A 20,206-nucleotide genomic window follows, 5' to 3' on the forward strand; every position below is an offset into this window, starting at 1 on the left:
GGGAAAACAGCAACCACACTTGGCTTCCCAGCAGCTCCTGTAGCAGCAGCTTATTCTCGCTGCCAGCATCTCCACCGCTGCCACTGTATTTGACCCTGCTGTTCAGGCACCCTTGCCCATCTACCCTGTACCCACTGGGCAGGAGGTGGGGTAGGGTGGGGAGGTGTCTATCCGGGGTCCCGGTCCCGCACAGTCACCGCCCCACGATCTCAGCCCCGCTCACCCTACTCCCACACACCATTTCCCACCCACTTCCAGCCCCATCCCATCCACCCAACTGAGCGCACCTCTCCAGTGGGGGTCCCTGCCTGTCTGCTCCATCCAGTGCTGCTGGCAGCAGGTGCAGGGCAGTGGACCTGGGGCCAGATAGGTTCACTTGGTATCTCCCTGATGCTCCTCCTCCCCCTCACTCCACAAGACCATGTAGAGAGTCCCTCCCAGCTCTCAACAGCTCACTAGGACTCCTTACGTGGCCTCCTCCAGCCCAAATAATTGCCCACCTCTGCCCAGAAGCAAAATAAGTTTGTGTACACAGGACATCCAAAAGTAACCTGAATTAAAGCGAAATAAACTTTATCTAGTCTCAGCAAGAGACAGCTGATCCGACAGACAATCCAAGTACACAAAAGAACTGCATTGAGCTTGAACTTGACTCTGGAAGCAGCTCAATTCCAGGCAAGAGAGGTAGTGGGTTGTGTGCAGTGGGAGCAAACTGGCTCTGGTGCCCTCTGGGCTGGGCGCTCTACCACAAGGAGGGGCGGAAACAACAAACACAAGAGCTGTGAATGAAAGCCTATGCCCTACATCCATACACACAACACTATCTAATTTAAAATGTGTTTCCCAACCTCGTCTCCAGTCATTCTAGTCCACAGCTCTTCTCCCACTCCTCTCCTCCCCCGCCATCCCACTCCCAGAGTCTACCCCATTGTCAAGTCCAACTGCTAGCAGGCAGATAGTGCCAGTTCATCTAGTCCAGGGGCGCTCAATCCTCAGCGTGCAGATTCTCCCTGCGACTCCATGGGCCCTGCAGAGGCCAACATGTGGGGCCTGATGCTGGCATGCAGACTAGGCCTGTGCCATTCATTAGGCCCACGGGGACAAAACACTAGAGCACCACTGATGTAGCCTGTAAATTAAAGTCACGTCAGTCAGTTAAAATGGGCTTACGTGCTTCAGACTGGACCTTCCAAATAAGCCTGGTCAGCAGGACATTACACATCCACAAAATTTTAAAGGCCCTCAGTCAGTGTGGAATCTGACCCCTGGGTAACCAGGGAGCACTTCTGCAATTTCCCCACCTGTATTATTCTGCTGGATCATGTCACTTTCAATACAGCTCATCGGAAAGCACTTATGGCTTTTTGTTTAAGAGAGTTAGTCAGAAGCAGAGAGTAGTGACAAAGCCCTTGGATCAAAGGACAACCCGAAATCTGCCAGCTTCCGCTCCCATCACGATTCTTGAACCATGGTAGGCAAACCTCTTGTGGGCTGATTTTCTAGAAATATTTCCACAGCTGCGCTAGTAAGAAGGTAAGAGTGGGCAACTGGGAGAGGCAACGGAAAAAGTGGGAGGAAGTGAAAGCCACATTAAATCTTAACCAGGCTAAGTCTATATGAGAATGAAGCTCCCTCCTTTGAAGCCACCTGATTGCTCTTTTCCACAGAAGGAAAGGAAGCCATTAAGGAGGCAGAATACACCTGTGTCTCCACTTGCAGTACTAATTACCACACTGGGATAATAAATATCCCTCAAGTGAAACATGAGAGCTGGAATTACTCTAATCCTATAGAGAAAATGAAGCTAAAGTTAATGCAGAAGCAGTTCATGCAGGTTCTTGTTGTCTCACAGCTCATCCAACAGAAAGGGTTGAGAGAAAGGTTGTTATTAACTTAATTATGTTTCTAGAAGGGCAATTTGTATGAAGGTAGATTAGGGACATGGTGTTTAAACCTGGCTGCCTGCATCATTCAATAAATAAATAAATAAATAAACAAACAAACAAAATAAGGAAGGGTTTAATGTTCTCTCTCCCCTCTGCAGAGGCAGCCACCAAAGCAAAAGCAAACCCTGCTCTATCACATTAAGCATGCAGGGTAATAAGAGGACTTTTACCAGCTACCAGACTTCAGTTTTTAGTTGCAAGCACCATATACCACTGGTCCCTTGCTTGCTAATGATCAGGTGTCATTCTTCACTAACAGTTTGGCCTACAACGCTCTGTATATAAGTTCACTAGAAAATCCACAAAGTGAGCACAGGGCTGCATGGACTTCCTGGTTCTCCCCCATGACCCACTTACATTATGGAGGGGTGCAAGTGAGAACAGGCAAAGGGTTAAGAAGGGGCAGTTTGTAGGTGACCATCCTGACTACCCATGCAGGTCATCCTCATAGCCCCCTTCCCCTGCTTAGATGTGGTGGGCAGGTTTGATGCCAAGCCCCAGACACCTTTCAAAATGAATTCCCATCGAACCTTAGCAATCCCCTGCCTGACAGGTATAATCAAATAGGGGAAGGGGAACTTTCTCCAATGAATAAGTAATGTTTCAGTGCAAGGGTGCTTTTCAGGATCAGTAGGAAAGAGTCAGGTTAGCAAGGAAGAGCAGAGCAGAGACTCTGCAACACCCCTCGTCATTAGGATTCAGATGCACCCGAGTGATAAATGAAACCAGGCAAGGAAATGAAGGATCTAAAAAAGTGAGAGTTGCATAGTGACAAGATTTTTCAGTCTGGACTGGGGCAGAGAGGAACCCAAGCCATTAAAAATTCAGAAGCATTTGACTTGGCTTAACAATCACATCTTTACTGACTGCCATCTGTCACTGCAGAAGGCACCTTCTTGTTCAAAATAGATCTGAGTTCTAAATAGCAAGGCCATGACCAATTCCCACCAGAGGAGAGAGTGCTATAACACCCACAGTGCTAGCAGAATGCAATACTGCTCCTGTGATCTTTGGCATTAGACTCAGTCAGCTGGGCTGAAGACAGGTTCTCTATCACCTGCCTTACTAAAGAAAATCTTAAGAGCAGTAACTCCTTTGCTTGTAGCGCATGGAAGGATGTTCTGCAACTAACTGGCTACTGCAAAGCCAGTAGAGCAAATAGATTACAAGACAGAAAGGTGGAAAGAGGCAAACTTGGTCAAATTAAAGGACATGGAAGAAAACCTTGGCTCCTGAACTGGTCTGTTAAATGAAGAGCAAGATCACCTGGCACTTCACTACTTAGAGCCATAGGTTACTAGTCTACTAAAATACACTATAGTTTGGGGGATACGCTAAGATACGCTAGAGACAGAGGGACTGGCCGAAGGTTCAGCCCCAACTTGGATGAGGAACTGGAAGTTGCTTGTTCCACAAGGAAGGTGTTGGAAGCCCTCACAGCAGCTTCAAGTGACCGCAGGAGAAAGCAATGCCATAGGAGGGGTGGGGGATGAGTGGGGCAACTGCCCCAGGCACCGAAGCAAAGGGGCACCAACAGGTGCTGCCCATCCAGGACGGGGGACAGAGCTGCAAGCAGCTCATTTGGGGATGCGCAAGGACAGGGCAGGGGTAGCTCTTGCCGTTGGGTGCACTCCCATGTGCCCCCCGGATCTGTACGTGGGATGAGGCCAGGCTGCCACTGTGGGCTTTTTCCCAGGTGCCAAACTTCCTTGCGATAGTACTGGGAGAAGGACAAACTTGGCCTCCTGAGAAGCTGTTTCAGCTACAGGGTCAAGGACTGGACAGGACAAACTAAATTGTTCTCTTGCTTCTGGAGACAGTTGAAGCCTGTTGCGAGAGGGCAGTAAGAAGCTTGTGCCACAACCTGTGTTCCGACGGACTATGTCTACATCCATGTAGTATGCCAAATTACTAAGTAGCCTTAACTTGCTCAAACCATACAAGAGTCTTACTTCAGTTATGAGCTACCGAGCATTCATCTACAAGGGGACACTCAGGAAAGTTAAAACTGAAATAACCAAAAGGTGTAAATTCAAACCCTCTTCTAAAATGAATTTAATCTTAAACAGAATTATTTTTTAATAAAAGCATCCATGCAAGGGGCTCAGTGGGTTTAAACTAATGCTCTTTGAAATAGTACCTTTAGTCTATTCAGATTAATTCATGAGTGTTTGCATGTGGACAAGCCCTAACAACTGCAACTAGTTTTTTTAATATTTAATTTCCCAAAGTTGTTTTGGGGTTGTTTTTTTTTTTTTTTTTACCTCTGTTCCTTCATTTAAGAAGCCAACGAGCTCTCCCAAGAGATGCAAATTAGTTCAGAGGTCTTACAATGGTAGTTGCCAGGAAGTAAATGCTATTCATTGCACCATTAATATAAAACATTACTTCAACTAATGGGCATTTCACTTAATGGCTCTTAAGTGGATATAAAGTGTTGCTTATATGTCAACAGGGGAGGGTACTCTCTTATCCAAGGATAGAGAGTTGATGGCCCAACTGCAGTTGGGATATACTTAGACATGGCTTTGTATGCAAGACATTCTTCTTCAGGTCTACTCATTTAAGCCAGCTTGAAAGGATCAAATGTTAAACCCAGAACCTATTTCCACAGTGGACCGGAAAGTTAGCATTTGACATTATTATTTGTGTTAGAGGAGCTCATAGAGGCTCTGTTGTACCAGGTGCTGTAGCCGAAAGCATCTTACAGTGCTTAGAAATAGCTTCAATGGATGCAACAAGCAAAGCCATGAGCGCTCTTCTCCCCCAAAAGGAGAGAAGATGCCAGGGAACTTGCTTCCAAACCACCTTATTCAGAAGCTTCCTAGTTCCTTAAAGCTCTGGTATATTTAAGAACAAAAGTTCACAGTTAAGAATATTTGGGACCCAAGAGCACAAGAAAACTGAAAGTTTTAGTTGCCTATGCAACTTCCACAAACGTCAATGTAGTCACACAGGATGATGGTAGGACTAAACTTGGCCTAGCACGTTAACCCCACTGAAACAAGATTCAAAGTGAAAACTTTTTGTTTCTCCTGCTTGTTTACAGCTCTAAGTTTCACACACACCAGTGTAAGAAAGTCGCTTATACACAGCAGCTGATTGATAGTGCTGAACCATTCAGCGCACAGCAGACAACCAAGGAAGAACAGCACACATCCATTGAAGAGGCAAAAAATGTAATTGCCCAATGTGAAGTCTGAACAGGGGAGCTGAGCCTTGCACTGAGGAAGTGTCCCCTGAGATTTCTGATGAGAAAAAGTGATCAGAACCCATGCCCTCTTTTTTTGAACCCCTGTGGTGCGTCCAGGCAGATTTTTAAAATAATAGCAAACGTCTGGGTTTTCCGCTCTCCAGGGCTGGCTGCTCCAAGCTGGGAGCAGCGGGCAAGGAGATTGGCTATTGGGCGTCACATGCTCCGTGTGAGGACAAGACAGAGAAAAGAGAGAGCTCGCACTGTGGGAGCTGCTTGGGCAGCAGGGCTGGAGAGGCAGGGGTCTGCAGGTCAGGAGGGGCACCAGCAGGGCTGGGGGGTTGGGGGCAGAGGCTGCAGGTCCAAAGCGTGGGACACCGGCAGTGCTGGGGGGGGAGGACGGGACACATGGGACAACTGTGTGTAGGGCACTGGCAGCAACAGGGTTCTGCAGGCCAGGAGTGAAGGGCACCAGCAGGGCTGGGGGGCAAAGGCTGCAGGTCAGAGTAAAGGACACTGGCAGTGCTGGGGGGACAGGGGCTGCAGGTCAGGAGTCAGGGGCACGTGGGATGGGATGGGCGACTGTAGGTTGGGTGTGCAGGGTACTGGCAGCAACAGGGGGCTGCGGGTCAGGAGTGAAGGGCACCAGCAAGAGGTGGGGGGCAGGGTACTGCTGTTTGGGAGTGAGGGGCAGCAGCAGGGCTGTTGGGGGGGAAAATGTAGCTCAGTGAGGGGCAACAGAATGGGCAGGGGCAAGGCACCAGCATGTCACTGCACCCCCCACACCATCATATTCCCCCTGGTGACAGGTGTCCCCTTTTCTGGACCTGGAAATATGGTAACCCTATCCATGACAAATCTCATCTAGAGGACAGAGCTTAGGGCAGGGGTGGCCAAAATAGGGACTTTGTCTGGCCTGTGGTGGGTCCCTCAGTCCTGTCTGGCACATGCCACCGCCCTGGGCATGCAGTGGGGCTGGGGCAGCTGGACTTTAGCCCCAGCCCCACGGACACTGGAGGGGACCCACACTCACAAGCCTGGCCCTAACCCAGCCCCAGACTTGCCCCAGCCAGAGTGGACCAGCTCTAGACCAGACAGGACCCACATGCACAGCCTGGACCCTGGCCCTGCCCTGCACTCTCTCCACCACCAGCATTGCCTCCGGGCTGCCCAGTGGTGGCAGTGAAGAGAAGCCACAAGGCAGCCCAGACGCAGGCTCCAGGCGGCCGGAGCAAAAAGGGCCCAGAAGCAGCGAGGGGGAGGCAGCTGCTTTTATACCGTACACAGCAGCAGCTTCTGCCCAGCCAGGGTAAGTCCAAAGTCGGGAAAGGGCAGGGCTGGGGCAGCAGCAGTGTGCTTAGCTGCTGCTGAGCACTGTTGGTGGTGAGGAACAGCAGGTCACGCAGGTCCCGGGTGTTGGGGGGCAGGGAGTGCAGACTGGCCCATGACAACTCTCCTAAACTACCTATGTGGCCTGTGGGCCTAAATAATTGCCCGCCCCTGGCTTAGGGCAACAATGTGGCCTCAATGTGCTGCATCATATTGCATTATACTGTTACTACCCAGCTACCTTAAAATCCAATTGCTACGGAAATACTGTCTTCATTAATTATCCGTTCCTAGATCTACCCATCTTTGAAGTTCTGATTGGGTGTAAATCCACACACACAGATGTAGGTTCCAACAAGCATCTTCTAGAAAAAGGAAGAAGTTAGTCTCTTCTACAAACATGGATGAATAGATCCATCACCTGCAGACTGGCTGACAAACTTGCTATTCTGAGAAACACTGGTATGACTAGTCTCCTACCACCTTGCCAGCTCTAGCAATTAGCAGTTTCCACAAGTTGGAGTGCCGACAGATCAGTGCTTGCAGCAACTGGCCTTGACTTTTGCCAGCGTCTGAGGCTTCAATGCTTCTAGTAAGAAGGTACAGAGCTGGGCACAACTTGCACAAGTGATATTTCATCACTGAGAAGCTCACGGCAACACAACAGCTGATCTGACTGCAGAACCAAACCGCACATTGTCTGTACCATGAACAGCTTCAGAGGAAGCGCAGAAACCATTGACAATTAGCTGAAGTTACTACCTTACTATTTCTAACACCTGGCAAAAATCATGTCTCCATTTATATTCATCTCCTCTGTACCAACATTTTTTCTTTACTTTCCACGGGACCAGCCTGTTCCTCAGCCTCATAAAGTACGTTAGGCTTAGACAACAGTTTTAATCCCAAACAAAACCACTGACCATTTTACACCATCACTGAAATGCAGCCACTATTGAGGCAATGGGCGACTGCAGCCCAGAGGTGGAGGGGAACACAGGCCAAGAATACCTGAGCAAAGCTCCTACGGCTGTGTCAGATGCTAAAAAGAGGTCCCTGAAAAAAGTGCTCCCAGATTTTGGAAAAGTCTCCCCTGAAGGACCTCATAAGCTGGCGAGCCGCAGAAAGTTCTGTTTCCCTTAAAGGACAACGATAAGTGGTTATGTAGACAGGATTCGCACCTGCCACACTAGGGAGTCTGTGTTCCCACCTAATATTTGTATCACAAAGCTATCACAGCACACGTGAGCTACTCCCTGGGCATTACTTGGCACTGTCATCTTAAAAGTTCAGAGAACAGCCAGGATACATAATATTGTTTAGGGATGGAAAATGCATCCTGACCACATAAGCAATGTCTTGCGCTCGTGAAGAAAGAGGATCAAAGTACAACATGCTTGTGAAGAAGGAAAACAGGCAGCCTCACATTACAAACAGCCTTTATATACAAGCCCATGAAAATGAATCCCTATGGAAAGCCAGCGAGGTGCACCAGTAAGAGCAGTGCTAACAGACTCGCAGCAATGGAAACATCAGCAAAAGAGCACCAAAGCTATTCAGCCTATTTTTATTCGCAGTCATAAAGATTAGGGTTGGAAAGGACCTCAGGAGGTCACATCTGGTCCAACCCCCTACTCAAAGCAGGACCATCCCCAACCACATCACCCCAGTCAAGGCTTTGTCTAGCCGGGTCGGGGGTTTCATAGTTTGTAGAGTCGGAAGGGACCTGAGCAGATCTTAAACACCTCAAAGGATGGAGAGTCTACAACCTCTGTGGGTAGCCTGCTTTACTACCCTCATGAGAAAGTTTTTCCTAATATCTACCCTAAGCTTCCCTTGCTGCAACTTGAGCCCATTGCTCCTTGTCCTGTCATCTGCCACCACTGAGAACAGCCCAGCTCCAACTATTTGAAGCAGGGTTACAAAGAGGAAGGCTACTATTAAACCCCCTTCCAGTCTCCTCTTCTGCAGACTGACTCAGCCCAGTTTCCTCAGAAGTCATGTTCCTCAGCCCCGCCCCCTCCCGAGCCATTTTTGTCACCCTCTGCTGGACTCTCTCCAATTTGTCCACATCCTGTCTGTAGTGGGAAGGAAGGGGGCAAAACCGAATACAGGACTCCGAATGCGGCCTGGAGAATCGTTTCCCTCGATCTGCTGGCAAAGCTCCTACCAATGCAGCACAAAATGCTGTTAGCCTTCTTGACAACACGGGCACACTGCTAGCTCCTATTCAGTTTACTGTCCACCATCACCCCCAGGTCCTTTATTGTAGAGCTGTTGCTTAGCCAGTCCTTTCATCTTTGTCCTTCCAGACTGAGTGCAATCAGTGCCACCAACCCAAGTGTTAATAACACCACTGAAGAAGTTGGGAAACATTTCAAATGAAACCGAATCCAGCAGCAGTGCTCCCAGTGACATTTAAGGTAGCCAAGTCCAATTAGTCCATTTTGTCCATCTTCCTCAGTCATTTTAGGATTGTACCCATCACTCAGTAGCCTTGAAATACTGCAGAACTATTTCACAATACAATTCCAGCTGGCGCCAACAATATGGCTGGTGAGTAGTTCTAGTATTGTGGGCATACAAGGAAACATGCAGTAAAATCATCAGGAATCAGGATTTAAAACAAGTAAATAGAAGTTTTTTTTGCATAATGCACAGTTAACTTGTGGATAGTTGTTACCATTGGGGTGAATAATTTAGTTAAGCTCAAGGAAAGATCAGACAAACTCATGCAGGATAGGTATTAAACATAAAAGTTGGGCTACGATGTCCAAATTAGAAATTCCCAAGCCTCTGAATGCTGAGAACTGAAGGGAACGGATCAGCCTGGATAGACCTTGCGTAAATACTTAACTCAGCACTATGAATTATAGGATACTGGGCTAGCTGGACCTGTGGTCTGATCTACACCGGCATCTCTTGTGTATGAGGAGGTACTCCAAGCAGAGTGCCATGGGTACAATTCTGCTAGGAATGAAGAGTGAAAAACATCCTGACTTCTCATATAGTCTATAAGAGGAACCAGTAACTGTTTCAAGCCACTACTTTGTAAATGGCTAGAAACTTGCACTAGGTGTTTGGGAAGCTGGAAATACAGTTACTGCAGATGTTCAGGAAATGTCCCTGCATTATTTTCTTTGTGGTTCAAAGTATGTATTTCAAGAGACCCTACGAGACCACTACTGCTCCTCTGAGATATCCTGCTTATCAGACAAAGGTACAGTGACAACACCAAATCTTTCCTAAGCATGAAAAAAGCCACCAAATTAAAAATATCCCTAAAACAAAACCCATGCAGTCACAGGCAATTCAGTGTTGCATAGAAAAACCCAAAGGAAAATAAAAAAGAGTTAAGTGTTTGCATTCTTACCACACACATACGCCTCTATCACTCCACCCTTCCCCTTTGACATCCAGGCCAAGAAATGATACACACCAAGTTGTTACCTGAAAAGGCAAGGGGAGATTCTGGTACACTGTGGAAAATGTATGGTCTCTGCAGAACGATTTATAAAACCTTTAATAAAAATATAGCCAGGCTTAGGCTCACACGACTAGTTATACTTGGAAGTTCCTCTTAAACCCACGCTTGCCCAAACATATCTGCTTTTGTTCTTTGAAAACACACCCAGCTCTACAGCACAGAAAAGAGGACAGGAACTAGAGAGTGTGGTTTCTCAGAAGCCGCTAGCCAGCTCCCAGAGCAGGCTACCTGACCACGGTGACACCCCCCAATGCAAGCCAGGTAAACACAGTCACTTTTACAACCGTGTTAAGAGTGCATTTAACTAGATGCTGAGGATTCTCTTCTATGCAAGCTGAGCGACTGTGCCAAGAAATGAAGAAAATTCTGTTGATTTGACCAGAAGACATTCCACAAATGCTCCATTTAAACAAAAAAGCTAGACAGTCAGTCTGCAAAAAGATAACAAGCTTCAATCCCTCCACTCCAAAAAATCAGATGAACCTTTGACAGACAACTGAATGGTTGCAAGCCAAATCCAAGCCTAATGCATTTGAAGAATGGCTCCATGCCCAAAGTTCACATTCCAGCTGTGAAAAACTCCCAGTCTTCTTCCCTGCCCCAGACGGTGGGCGCAGGGAGGGGGAAGAGAGGGAGAGGAAAGTGCCCTAATTTATTCAGGCTCTGGATGCCTATGAACATCTTATAGTGAAAGCCTTGTAAGCATGGCCACAGTACAACATATTTGCATTTCCCACCACACATTCTGGAAAGCAGCAGCTCAATGTCACAGAGTGGAGTTAAAACTGCCACAGCTCCAGGCCTGCTCAGCAAGTGGCCCAATGGTGGACAGATGGGGTCTGTTTGCAACAGTAATTTTAAAAAGGGCTTTGCTTCCTCTTTGCAAGCCAGGAGTGACTGATGCCATGAGGCTCCAATGAAACTTTGTCAAACAAAAACTATCGAGCTTGAAGCTTAAACTATCAACCACACCCTGCCTTAAGAATCAAGGATGCTTAAAGCCATCAGCTCCCTGTATGCCAAGTATGATGAAAGCAGTTTGCCAAAATACCTTCATTTACAGAGAGATTAAACAGGACCATCATGTCCTGCCTTTCCAAGGCCTCCCTCCCCGAAGCAGCTAAGCCATTAAATTAGAGCATTTGGCCAGAAAGTGCCTAAACCATGCCCATCAGGAATGGTTTCATATTCAATTCACTTGGTCTTAGCTAGATATCCACCTGTAATTGTTTCTGAAGAGATGAGAGGATGACCTTACGACGGAGTCTGGGAGCAGGAAAGAACCTTAGGCACCTTCTCCAGAGCTTCTTTGGCACCAAAGTGCCTCGTTGGCACTCAGTGACTACCAAATTACTTATCTGATTTGCAATCATCAGAACCAATAAACACAACAACAAACCTTCCATATCTAATAAGCTTCCCATCTGGCAAGAGAAGGACATTAATAAAGCTAAGAGTAAAGAAAGAAATAGCATGAGGGTTTTACAGGATTTCAATTTTCCAAACCAAAGACCCCAAATCCCACACCTCTTACTGATTCCAGAGGAACTGTTCATGGAAGATCCCATCAACTTCACACAGTAAAGCAAGCCTCCCTTGAGGAGTGGCTCCACTGAAGATACTTAGATGTGTAGTATCTTGCTCTGTGTAAGGGGAGCATAACACGAATAAAGGATCAAGTCTCAGATGAGTGTTGCTTTTATTCACCTTTGCCCCCACTCCCAATTTACAATCTAGATAGAAACCATAATAATCTACAAATGCAAAAGGATCACACACAGCAGTTTGCATATTTTTTCCTTATGAAAGAAAGACAACCCATTTTATTACCATTCCCAGAAGTGTCAGTGAGACAACAGCAGAACATTTCAGATAATCTGTCGGTCTCAATATCAGTCACCACTCAGACATCCTGCATGATACTGCAGCCTCAGCGAAGCACAGAGTGACATTCCCCACACCCTTCGCATGTGCAATCTGCACTATGCTATTCACTGAACGCTAATTAGAGCACATCCAGTGAGAAGCATCTTGGTGAGAGGTTATGAGCTCAAGTGTAACAAGAGTTGATGTTCAGTTACAATAAAACAGTTTTTATTCAAGTTGGAGCAGTGGTCTATTTTAGGGGAAAACAAAATAACACAAAAAGCATGAATAACTAGAGACCCCAGAAACGGCAGAGTGAAACAGCTTCTTTTGAGGGCTCAGCATTCAGCTGCAGATCAGACATCTCCTGTTAATGCAGATCTCCAAAGAAAAAAGCCAAAAGGGGTTAGAGTAGCATTGTTAGGATATGACAGAGGTATTTGTAATGGGGCTGAACTGCTAGAAGCCAGCTTCCAGGACACTTGGATCAGAGAGGGCGATAGAAAGAGCCACATGATGGTGCAGCTGTTAGAGCCCTACTTTTAGGACTCCTCTGGAGGAGGGAGGATGGAGAGCATTATTTGAAACAAAACCTCAGAACTGTGCATCTACCCAGTGAAGTGGAACTGGAAAGGCAAAAATCTTTCCTAGTCTGTTGTTCTGGTACATTGTAACAGGCCACCCTTCTCATCTTAGATTTAATAAGCTAAACTATGCTACAGTCAGAAATAGGCAGTATGATTCATAGATTGTAAGAGGCCAGAAGTGACCTCAAAAGATCATCAGGTCCAGCCCCCGGCACCAAGCAAGAAAGACAGCTGGGGTCAGGAGACCCCAGTGAGGTGACCGTCTAGTCTCCTCTTGAAGATTTTCAGGGTAGGCTATTGCACCACCTCTGGAGGGAGCTTATTCCACAGTCTGGACACCCTAGTTGTGAAGTAGTTTCCAATGTTGAGCCTGAAATGGTCTTCCAGGAGTTTGTGACCATTACTCCTAGTTTTCCCCTAGGGTGTCCTGGTGAACACTTGTTCATTGCGCCCTTGATGTACTCCCCGACATAGCGGTCAGCTGCTACCAAGTCCCCTCTCAGACATCTCTTTCTCAGGCTGAAGAGTTCCAGATCCTGCAGCCTTGCCTTGTTACAAGTTCAGGCAGCAGAATAAAGTAAAAAAGATAACCTAACAAACATGGGCTTGATGTTAATACTCTGCATCCTGCATTACTTGCATCTTAATAAGAAATTCCCTCTCTCTCAGCCGCCTGATCCTGGAAAAACAAATATTTGTGCATAACTCAAGAATAGCTCCATAGGCTAGGGACAGACATTCAAGAAGTCAGAGCCTGAATTGATTCAATCTTTGCATGTTAGTGTAACCTGCCTAGATTGAACCAATTTGCAAGTGAATAGACATTCACTTGCTACATTCACCTGCAGTGGCTCAGGCCAGAAGCTGGGGGATGCTAGAGTGTGCCCCCAGCTGCAGGGAAACTGTGCTCGGGAGTCATGGCCAGCCCCCAGCAGTAGCCTTAAGTGAACCAGCCAGGCATAGAGGAAAGCTGGGGTCTGCTTGATGCTCCTCCCTCACTGCAGCAGCAGTAGGTTGGGGGCATGGCCAGATGCCAGCTAGCACGGTCCCCTGAGCCATAGTGGGTAGAGAGGGGATTTATTCCTCCCCCTCCACCCCGGGAGACCACAGCTGGGGTCCACCAGCCCTGACCACTGCCTGCAGGTGCCTGCCCAGGGCATGGAGCAATCAACAAATAAGCTCCCTCCCTGCCCACTTCGCCAGACACTGGAGGGAGGGGGAAATAAACCCTGTCCCTGCCCCCTTCACCTAAGGGGGCCATGTCCCTACCCCGAACGGCAAACAGGGAGTGCCAGGCAGATCCCAGCCCAGGTCAACGCCGGTGGGACAGGGAAGGGGAACTAGCCAAGTCAATCCAAGCTACTGCTGGGGCCTGGCCGTGGCCCCCCCAGCACAGCTTCTTTGCAGCTGAGGGCATACGCTAGCGCCCCCCCAGTGTCTGGGCTGAGCCACTGCAGGCATGTGCCTGCATTTCGGCCAGTCTATGGGCAGCAGCCCCTGTCATGGTGTCTTGCGGATCACAAACCTCATCCCAGCACTGGGGTCGTGTTGTGGGTGGGTGCCCGGAGGGCAGAGCTGCTGCACACTGTGTGGGGCAAGCGGCAGCACGCTAGGGGGATGTTATGGCCACCCCTCTGAGCCCTGGTGCCATCGCTCACCCTGTGCAGTGTGTCAGCTCTACCCATTCCCCCCTACCAGGAAGAGGCTTGTGCTTCCTCAGGCACCGTCATGGGGCTGCTGCCCTCATCAGGGTCCCTGCTCCCTTGCCGCTCCAGCAGGGGTGGAGACATAGCCAGAGGCTGGCTGACATGGTCCCCTTAGCTGAAGCAGGGAGGAGACTTATTCTGCCACTAGCCCCACACAGGGAGCAATAGGCAGAGGCAGCGGCTGGCAGACTCCCGCTGCATTCCCAGGGGAAAAGGAGACAGAGGGAGGAATTAACCCCCTCCCTGCCTGGCTACAGGTGAGCAGATGATGCAGTGGCCAAGGCCTGGCTAGGGTCCCCAGGAAAGGGGGGGGGGGGGTGAAGAGACAAACCCCCTCCCTGCCCCCTTCACCTCAAGGGGCCATAGCAGGCCAGTGCCTAGCTATGCCCCTGCCCCTGCTTAGGCTAGAAAGCAGAGGGGTGGAGCCAGTCCTGCTCTCTCCAGAGAGTACAGCCCAGCCCAGGGCTGCTGGAGGACTCTGGCTTAGTTTAAATCAAGGAAGAGGTCTGGGACAAAGGTTGTATAAACCGGTTTGACCTATTTCAACCAGATTTATCTTAAACCAATTTCACACATTTTGAAACTAGTTTATGTGAACTGAACTTCTGTTTCATTACAGAAGTAAGCCAATTTCTGGTCACTTAAGCCGGTTTATGTGTAACTTCTATCCCTAGCCATAGAGGTCAATGGGACACATGTATGGAGTTAAGCATAAATGGAGTTGTTTTCAAGCCTGTAACCTCACAATACAAGCTCTGTAGTTTTCCTGCATGTCTGTGAAATGCTTGGTAGATTTACCTGTGTTACAGTAAAAAGCCCACGTGAAGCCTCTGAACTCTCAGTATCCTATTTACTGAATGTGGAGAAGAAATAATAGTTTCTCTCTTCCAACTGAGGATGCTATTAGGCTGTCTGTCTCATTCTATGAGACATTTTACTGACAGCCTTAGCTTCTGAGACAAACTCCAGTGGTAATATATTATTTGGAAGTGTATCAGACGCTCATGGAAAGACTCAGGACACAGAGCTAAACAGTATGTATATACAACCCTTGGGCACTAGATCACATTTGTAATCCAAACATTCCCAAAATAAATCTAAGGGCATGCAACTGGGAAAATAAACGGAATTCTGAAAGCAGAATACTTGAGGATTAACTAGCTGCAGATACAAGAAACTTACAACCTACAGATATTTTAATTGCTTAGAAGTGTTATTTATGGAACATACGTTGCTTCTATTGACCAGACTTTAGTATATGAGAACTCTTCACAGCCAGATTTCTTTCTTCTCAGAGTGTAATTCTGTTTTTTAAAAGGTTACTCATCTATTTCCTCACATTTTCTCCCTCCCCTGCCCAATCATCTGGAGAAGTAAACCAGCAATAAAAAAAAGACAGACTCAAATTGCCAAAGAAATCACTAAATTTGTGTGTGTGTAATTCTCCAAACAGCTTCTTGCCTGCAGCACCTGTTGAACTCTGCTAGAGTTGCCAGTACTCTGCACTCCTGAGAGTATATCCAGCACATTTCAAACAGGGGGAGCAAAGTTGGAAGTGATTTATGTAACTTTCCAGGAAGGTGGGGGGGGGAAGAACAATTCCATTGTAAAAAGGAACAATTAAAACAGTCACAATTCTGTTGGCCTGTCCCAGTGCTGAGCACAGAAGAGCAAAAGGAACTTTGAGACCCTTTCTGCTCCCCATAATCCCATTCAGGGGCAGGTGCAGTCCCTAATCAGAAGACCCACAGACACTTTATGCTCCTCTTCTCATACTATTGCTAGCCCTGGACCCCCTCTCTCAACCCCCAACTCTACACATACCTATGCCTATGCACAAAGATATAGACAAGAGATCCTTTATACAGAGTTTCTTCTCTATGACCCATTTCACTCCCTTTAGGCCAAACAAGTGCATCATCCCCTTCTAAAGATGAATTGTGATGAATTGATCCTGGACCTTTAAGAGCAGCATATCTGGATATTGTAAATTGGTTCATAGATAATCCGGTCATAACACATTTCAAAAGAGATGACCCCCATCTTGTGTCCTATTTCTTAGAATATGCTGACTCCTTGCCATCAAGATGTACCAAAAAAAACCACTGGTCTCTCAAGGTGCAGTAATATTTATTAAAGGATTCAGAGTCTTAAAAAAAGCACCGAAGGATACAGGAGGTATGGAACACAACAGAATAGTCCACGATCCTTGAGACAAGAGAGTACATGCTTCTAGCTTTGAAGCTACTGAACAAAAGGCAAAATAAATACACGCATACACACCTAGGAAAAGCAGCAGCAGCAGCAGCGAGGAATTCAGTTTAGGGAGATGGGAACACATTCAGAATGGTTTTCTAAGGAGTCACACAGATCAAGAGTCAGAGGGTGAAACAGCTACTGACCAGCTGGACAGTCGCGTCTGTCTGAGATTCATCAGACTGAGTGAAATCACAGCTGAGAATAGTGTCAGCTGAAAAGCATTAAAAAACTGATTTATCTGGCCTTCATCCACCTCCACACATTGAGGTTGAGAGAAATAGGGCTTATATGCATCAGTGGGACAGAGTTGAGCAAAAATTAGATTTCCATGACAACAAGCTACAGCCTCAGTCAAAAAGGCCTGCTAAGAGTTGTGAGGCAATGTGTTTTGTAGACACAGATTTTAAATGTTAGACAGCTCTAGATACCAGCTCATGTACATACATCAATATACCGTGCACCAGATCCTCTGCTGGCATAAAGGAGACTTCAGTAGAGGCAGGCTTATTTATACTGCATGAGAATAAAGGCCTGATATTTAAATGAAGCCCCCCCTCCCCCTCAAAAAAATTTCACGCAGCGCAGGAATACAATACAGAGGACTAATTTTTAAGAAACAGTGAAATACAAACCCTGTAGAATGACCATTTAATTAGCTAAATGCTTTTTCTTTATCTGCTGTAAAGAGGCTCATGCCAGCACAGGAGCAAGCAACTTGAAGATTGCCGAATGCTGTGAATTACTAAATGGGACCAGGATACTGCAGCACAGGATTGGCTGAACCCGTTGTAATCCCTATACTGCTTCCCTGCTTCCTCAGGCCATACTGTTAGGGGTGCCATGTGAAGTAGTTAGCTGCAAATAAAACCACACTTATCAAAAGTAAACTGAGAGCCTGAACTGTTAAGCACAGTTCTTCCAGCACCCAAGGCCTATGGCCAAACACTCCATCTCTAGGGCTTAATTTCCTCACAGTTAAACCAATGCTTTCCGAGGATAAGGAGACCCAGGTAGTACTCTGAAAATACAACATTACCCATACTGTATTCGGTGACAATTTTAAAGAAAACTCTTACTCTATTACTTTGGTGCTACATCTTCTGGTGCTTATTTGGGAGGCGTGCATGCATGCATGCCTAAGGTCTATGCATCTCGAGTAGTCTCCTCAACTGAAATGGGGTTACTCGCATTGGATGAGGTTTAGCAAATGCAGAAGCAGCGGCAGAATTCCAAGTAGCAATATCCGAGTACTTTAGCAAATCTTTACCCTGCACGGACGAAGACAACATACTTGCCACGCTTCTATTAAGTAGAATCATTAATGAGATTCTGCTATGAACATATAAACAGGCCACTTAAATTATGCACAAGAAGAATGAGCAATGTAAAAGGTTCATTTTAAAATGTTTTAATAACCTCGAAACATAACTAAAAAGCTGCTTAGATGCACTAATTAATAAGAAAAACAGGTTTTCAGTAATATTTTGAATTAGTACAGAGCACTACCACTTCAAATTCACCCAAGCATTGGCTGCTTAATATTAAGAGTCCTGAAAGAGTCTTTCCCAAATTCAGAATAAGGTGGACACTAGAAAGAAAAAATCTTAGAAACTATAAGACTCACTCAGCCATGGAAGAAGTTTAATACTCTTATACTTAGTATTGCATATTGGTAGCTGATAATCCTCTCTTATTAAAGTGGTATAAGAACCGAAACAGAAAGTTATGCCCACTTGCACAGAACCCCCAGCATAAAATTAGCTGCTTAACAGTAACTTGTTTATTCATTTTTTTCATTGTGAAAACACAATGATAGTTTCCTATTGTTAATGCATTTGCTAAGCTTAAGCAAAACAACCCCTCTAAAATGCTTGCTTTGCTTAGCAAGGAAAAGAAGTGCCTTGTATTACTGTTGTCTAAACAGACAGAGCAATTAAAAATTGCACTGCAATGCATTTGATAATTGTCTATTGTTTTGATGAGCTGAACTCCTCCAGCTTAACACTTTGTTTATTTTAACTGTAAATCAATAGAATAAATAACTACAATGAAAAGAAGATCTAACTCAAGTTTTAGACGCAGTCCAGGCTGTGTGTGGACTGCATTTTTACTTCTTTACACTCTAGGTAGGTACTACACATTTCAAAGAGCAAACACTTTTCTTTAGGTCACTGAGATATTTAGCTTATATTAAATGCATCTCTTTGAAGTCCCAAAAACGTTTTACTGGCATTTGATACGAACTCCTACATTTATAGGCAAGAGCCGTTTCCCCTCCATCCTGATGGCAAGTCACAATGTTTTTGGCACATTTTTTCAGGGCCAGAGCATCCAACACATCTACTGTTTCCACAGGTGTGCTTAGGGCCGATCCATTTACGGGGACTAAGACTGGAAGGGACTAGCTGTTAATAGGGCTAATCCATATTGTGCCAAAAGATCAGCTAGTAAACCAAATCAAGAGATGTGTGGGTACACTGTTACTGAAAAGCAATCAAGAGGAAGCAGGACTGTAGCAGGAAGAAATCAAGGTTAGAGTAGCCCGTATCTGGGTACAAGGTCCAGGACAAAGTCCTATCAACCTTCGCCCCAAAAACCAACCTACAAGCCTCAGTTTTGCCTCATCATTGGAAGCCACCAGCATCTCAGGACAGATGAGCCTTTCGGCCCCAAAGCTGAGGCTTGCCCGACTCACCTGCTTTAACAGGAAGTCGTCTTCGGCATTGATCTTGAGGGAGATTGCCAGGTGGATGGCAGAGAGGACCACGCCACTGATGACCGCCGCCCGCATCCTGACAGGCAGCAGCGTGTAGATGCTGTAGATGAAGAAAACCGTCCACCAGATGCCCTCTGAGGCGCTCCTGGGCCACACCAGCAGCACGCCCACGACCTGCACGGCCAAGATCACCAGGATGACCGAGTAGCACACGAGCCACATGTGGTCCTGGTGGAAGTCATTGCGGTTGCACACGGCACCCAGCACCACCATGAGCAGGATGGCAGTGGACAGCACCGCTACGTAGGGTGCCTCGTAGTGTCCGTAGACCGCGTGGAAGATCAGCATGACCACGCACACCAGCACCAGCACCGCCATGAGCATGGTGAGGCTGCTCTGGTTGAGCCGGAAGAAGTAGCGCTGGTAGAGGCGCTCCAGCTTCTCCGACTGGAACTTCTTCGACCTAAAGATCTGCAGCAGGCCGCCGCAGCAGCCACCCACGGAAAACGCTGCCGCGTCCGAGTCCCCGTCGTCCTCCTCCTCGTCCTCCTCCAGCTCCTCCGCCTTGGGCTTGCCGCGCCGCTCCTCCAGCCCCAGCTCCACCGAGCGAGGCCGCACCTCACCTTGCTCCCCGAAACGCCGGGGGCTGGTGGCAGTGGTGCCGTCCCCCCCCGACGGGTGGCGCAGCGGGCAGTGCCGGCGGCTCTGGGGCCCATGGTCCTGCCAGGCCGACTTGGACCGCACGCTCGTCATCCTGCCGCCGCCCTCACGGGTCCGGCCGGCCGGGGGCTCGTAGTCGTCCTCGCTCCGCCACCGGCGCGACGCCTTCTTGCACGAGGACCGGCCGGGCAGCGGCGGCGGGTAGGAGTAGCCATTGGCCCGGGACTCGGCTTCGCCCCAGGCCGAGCGGTGCGGCTCCCAGGGCGCGGGCGCCCCGAAGCCCGGGGGGCTCACGCTGTTGGAGCGGGACATGCCCCAGCACCCCCTCAGGCGTGGGAGGGCCCGGGGGCCGCGGCCATAGCCGCGGGGGCGTCGCAGCCTCCCCCTCAGGCGCGCGGACAACAGCCGCCTCTAGCCCCGCGGCCACGGGGGCGAGCGGCTGCCGAGCGTCGAGGAC

At 47.8% G+C, this 20,206-nt stretch overlaps 1 protein-coding gene across 2 annotated transcripts in view; it reads right to left on the reverse strand.

The window, feature by feature from the left end:
- ADCY5 (adenylate cyclase 5) overlaps positions 1–20,157 on the reverse strand; it is a 319,280-nt gene extending 299,123 nt beyond the window's left edge. The window contains exon 1 of one of the 2 annotated variants that reach the window (XM_019553709.1): positions 19,069–20,157. In XM_019553709.1, coding sequence (XP_019409254.1) covers positions 19,069–20,061 — 993 coding nt within the window. In that variant the 5' untranslated portion in view covers positions 20,062–20,157. The remainder of the gene's footprint in view (positions 1–19,068) is intronic. The other variant, XM_019553710.1, reaches the window with a different exon arrangement.
- Positions 20,158–20,206: the final 49 nt, after the last annotated feature.

The sequence above is a fragment of the Crocodylus porosus genome, unplaced genomic scaffold (assembly GCF_001723895.1).
Source record: "Crocodylus porosus isolate Cpor-Errol unplaced genomic scaffold, CroPor_comp1, whole genome shotgun sequence".
Taxonomy (NCBI): Eukaryota; Metazoa; Chordata; order Crocodylia; family Crocodylidae; genus Crocodylus; species Crocodylus porosus.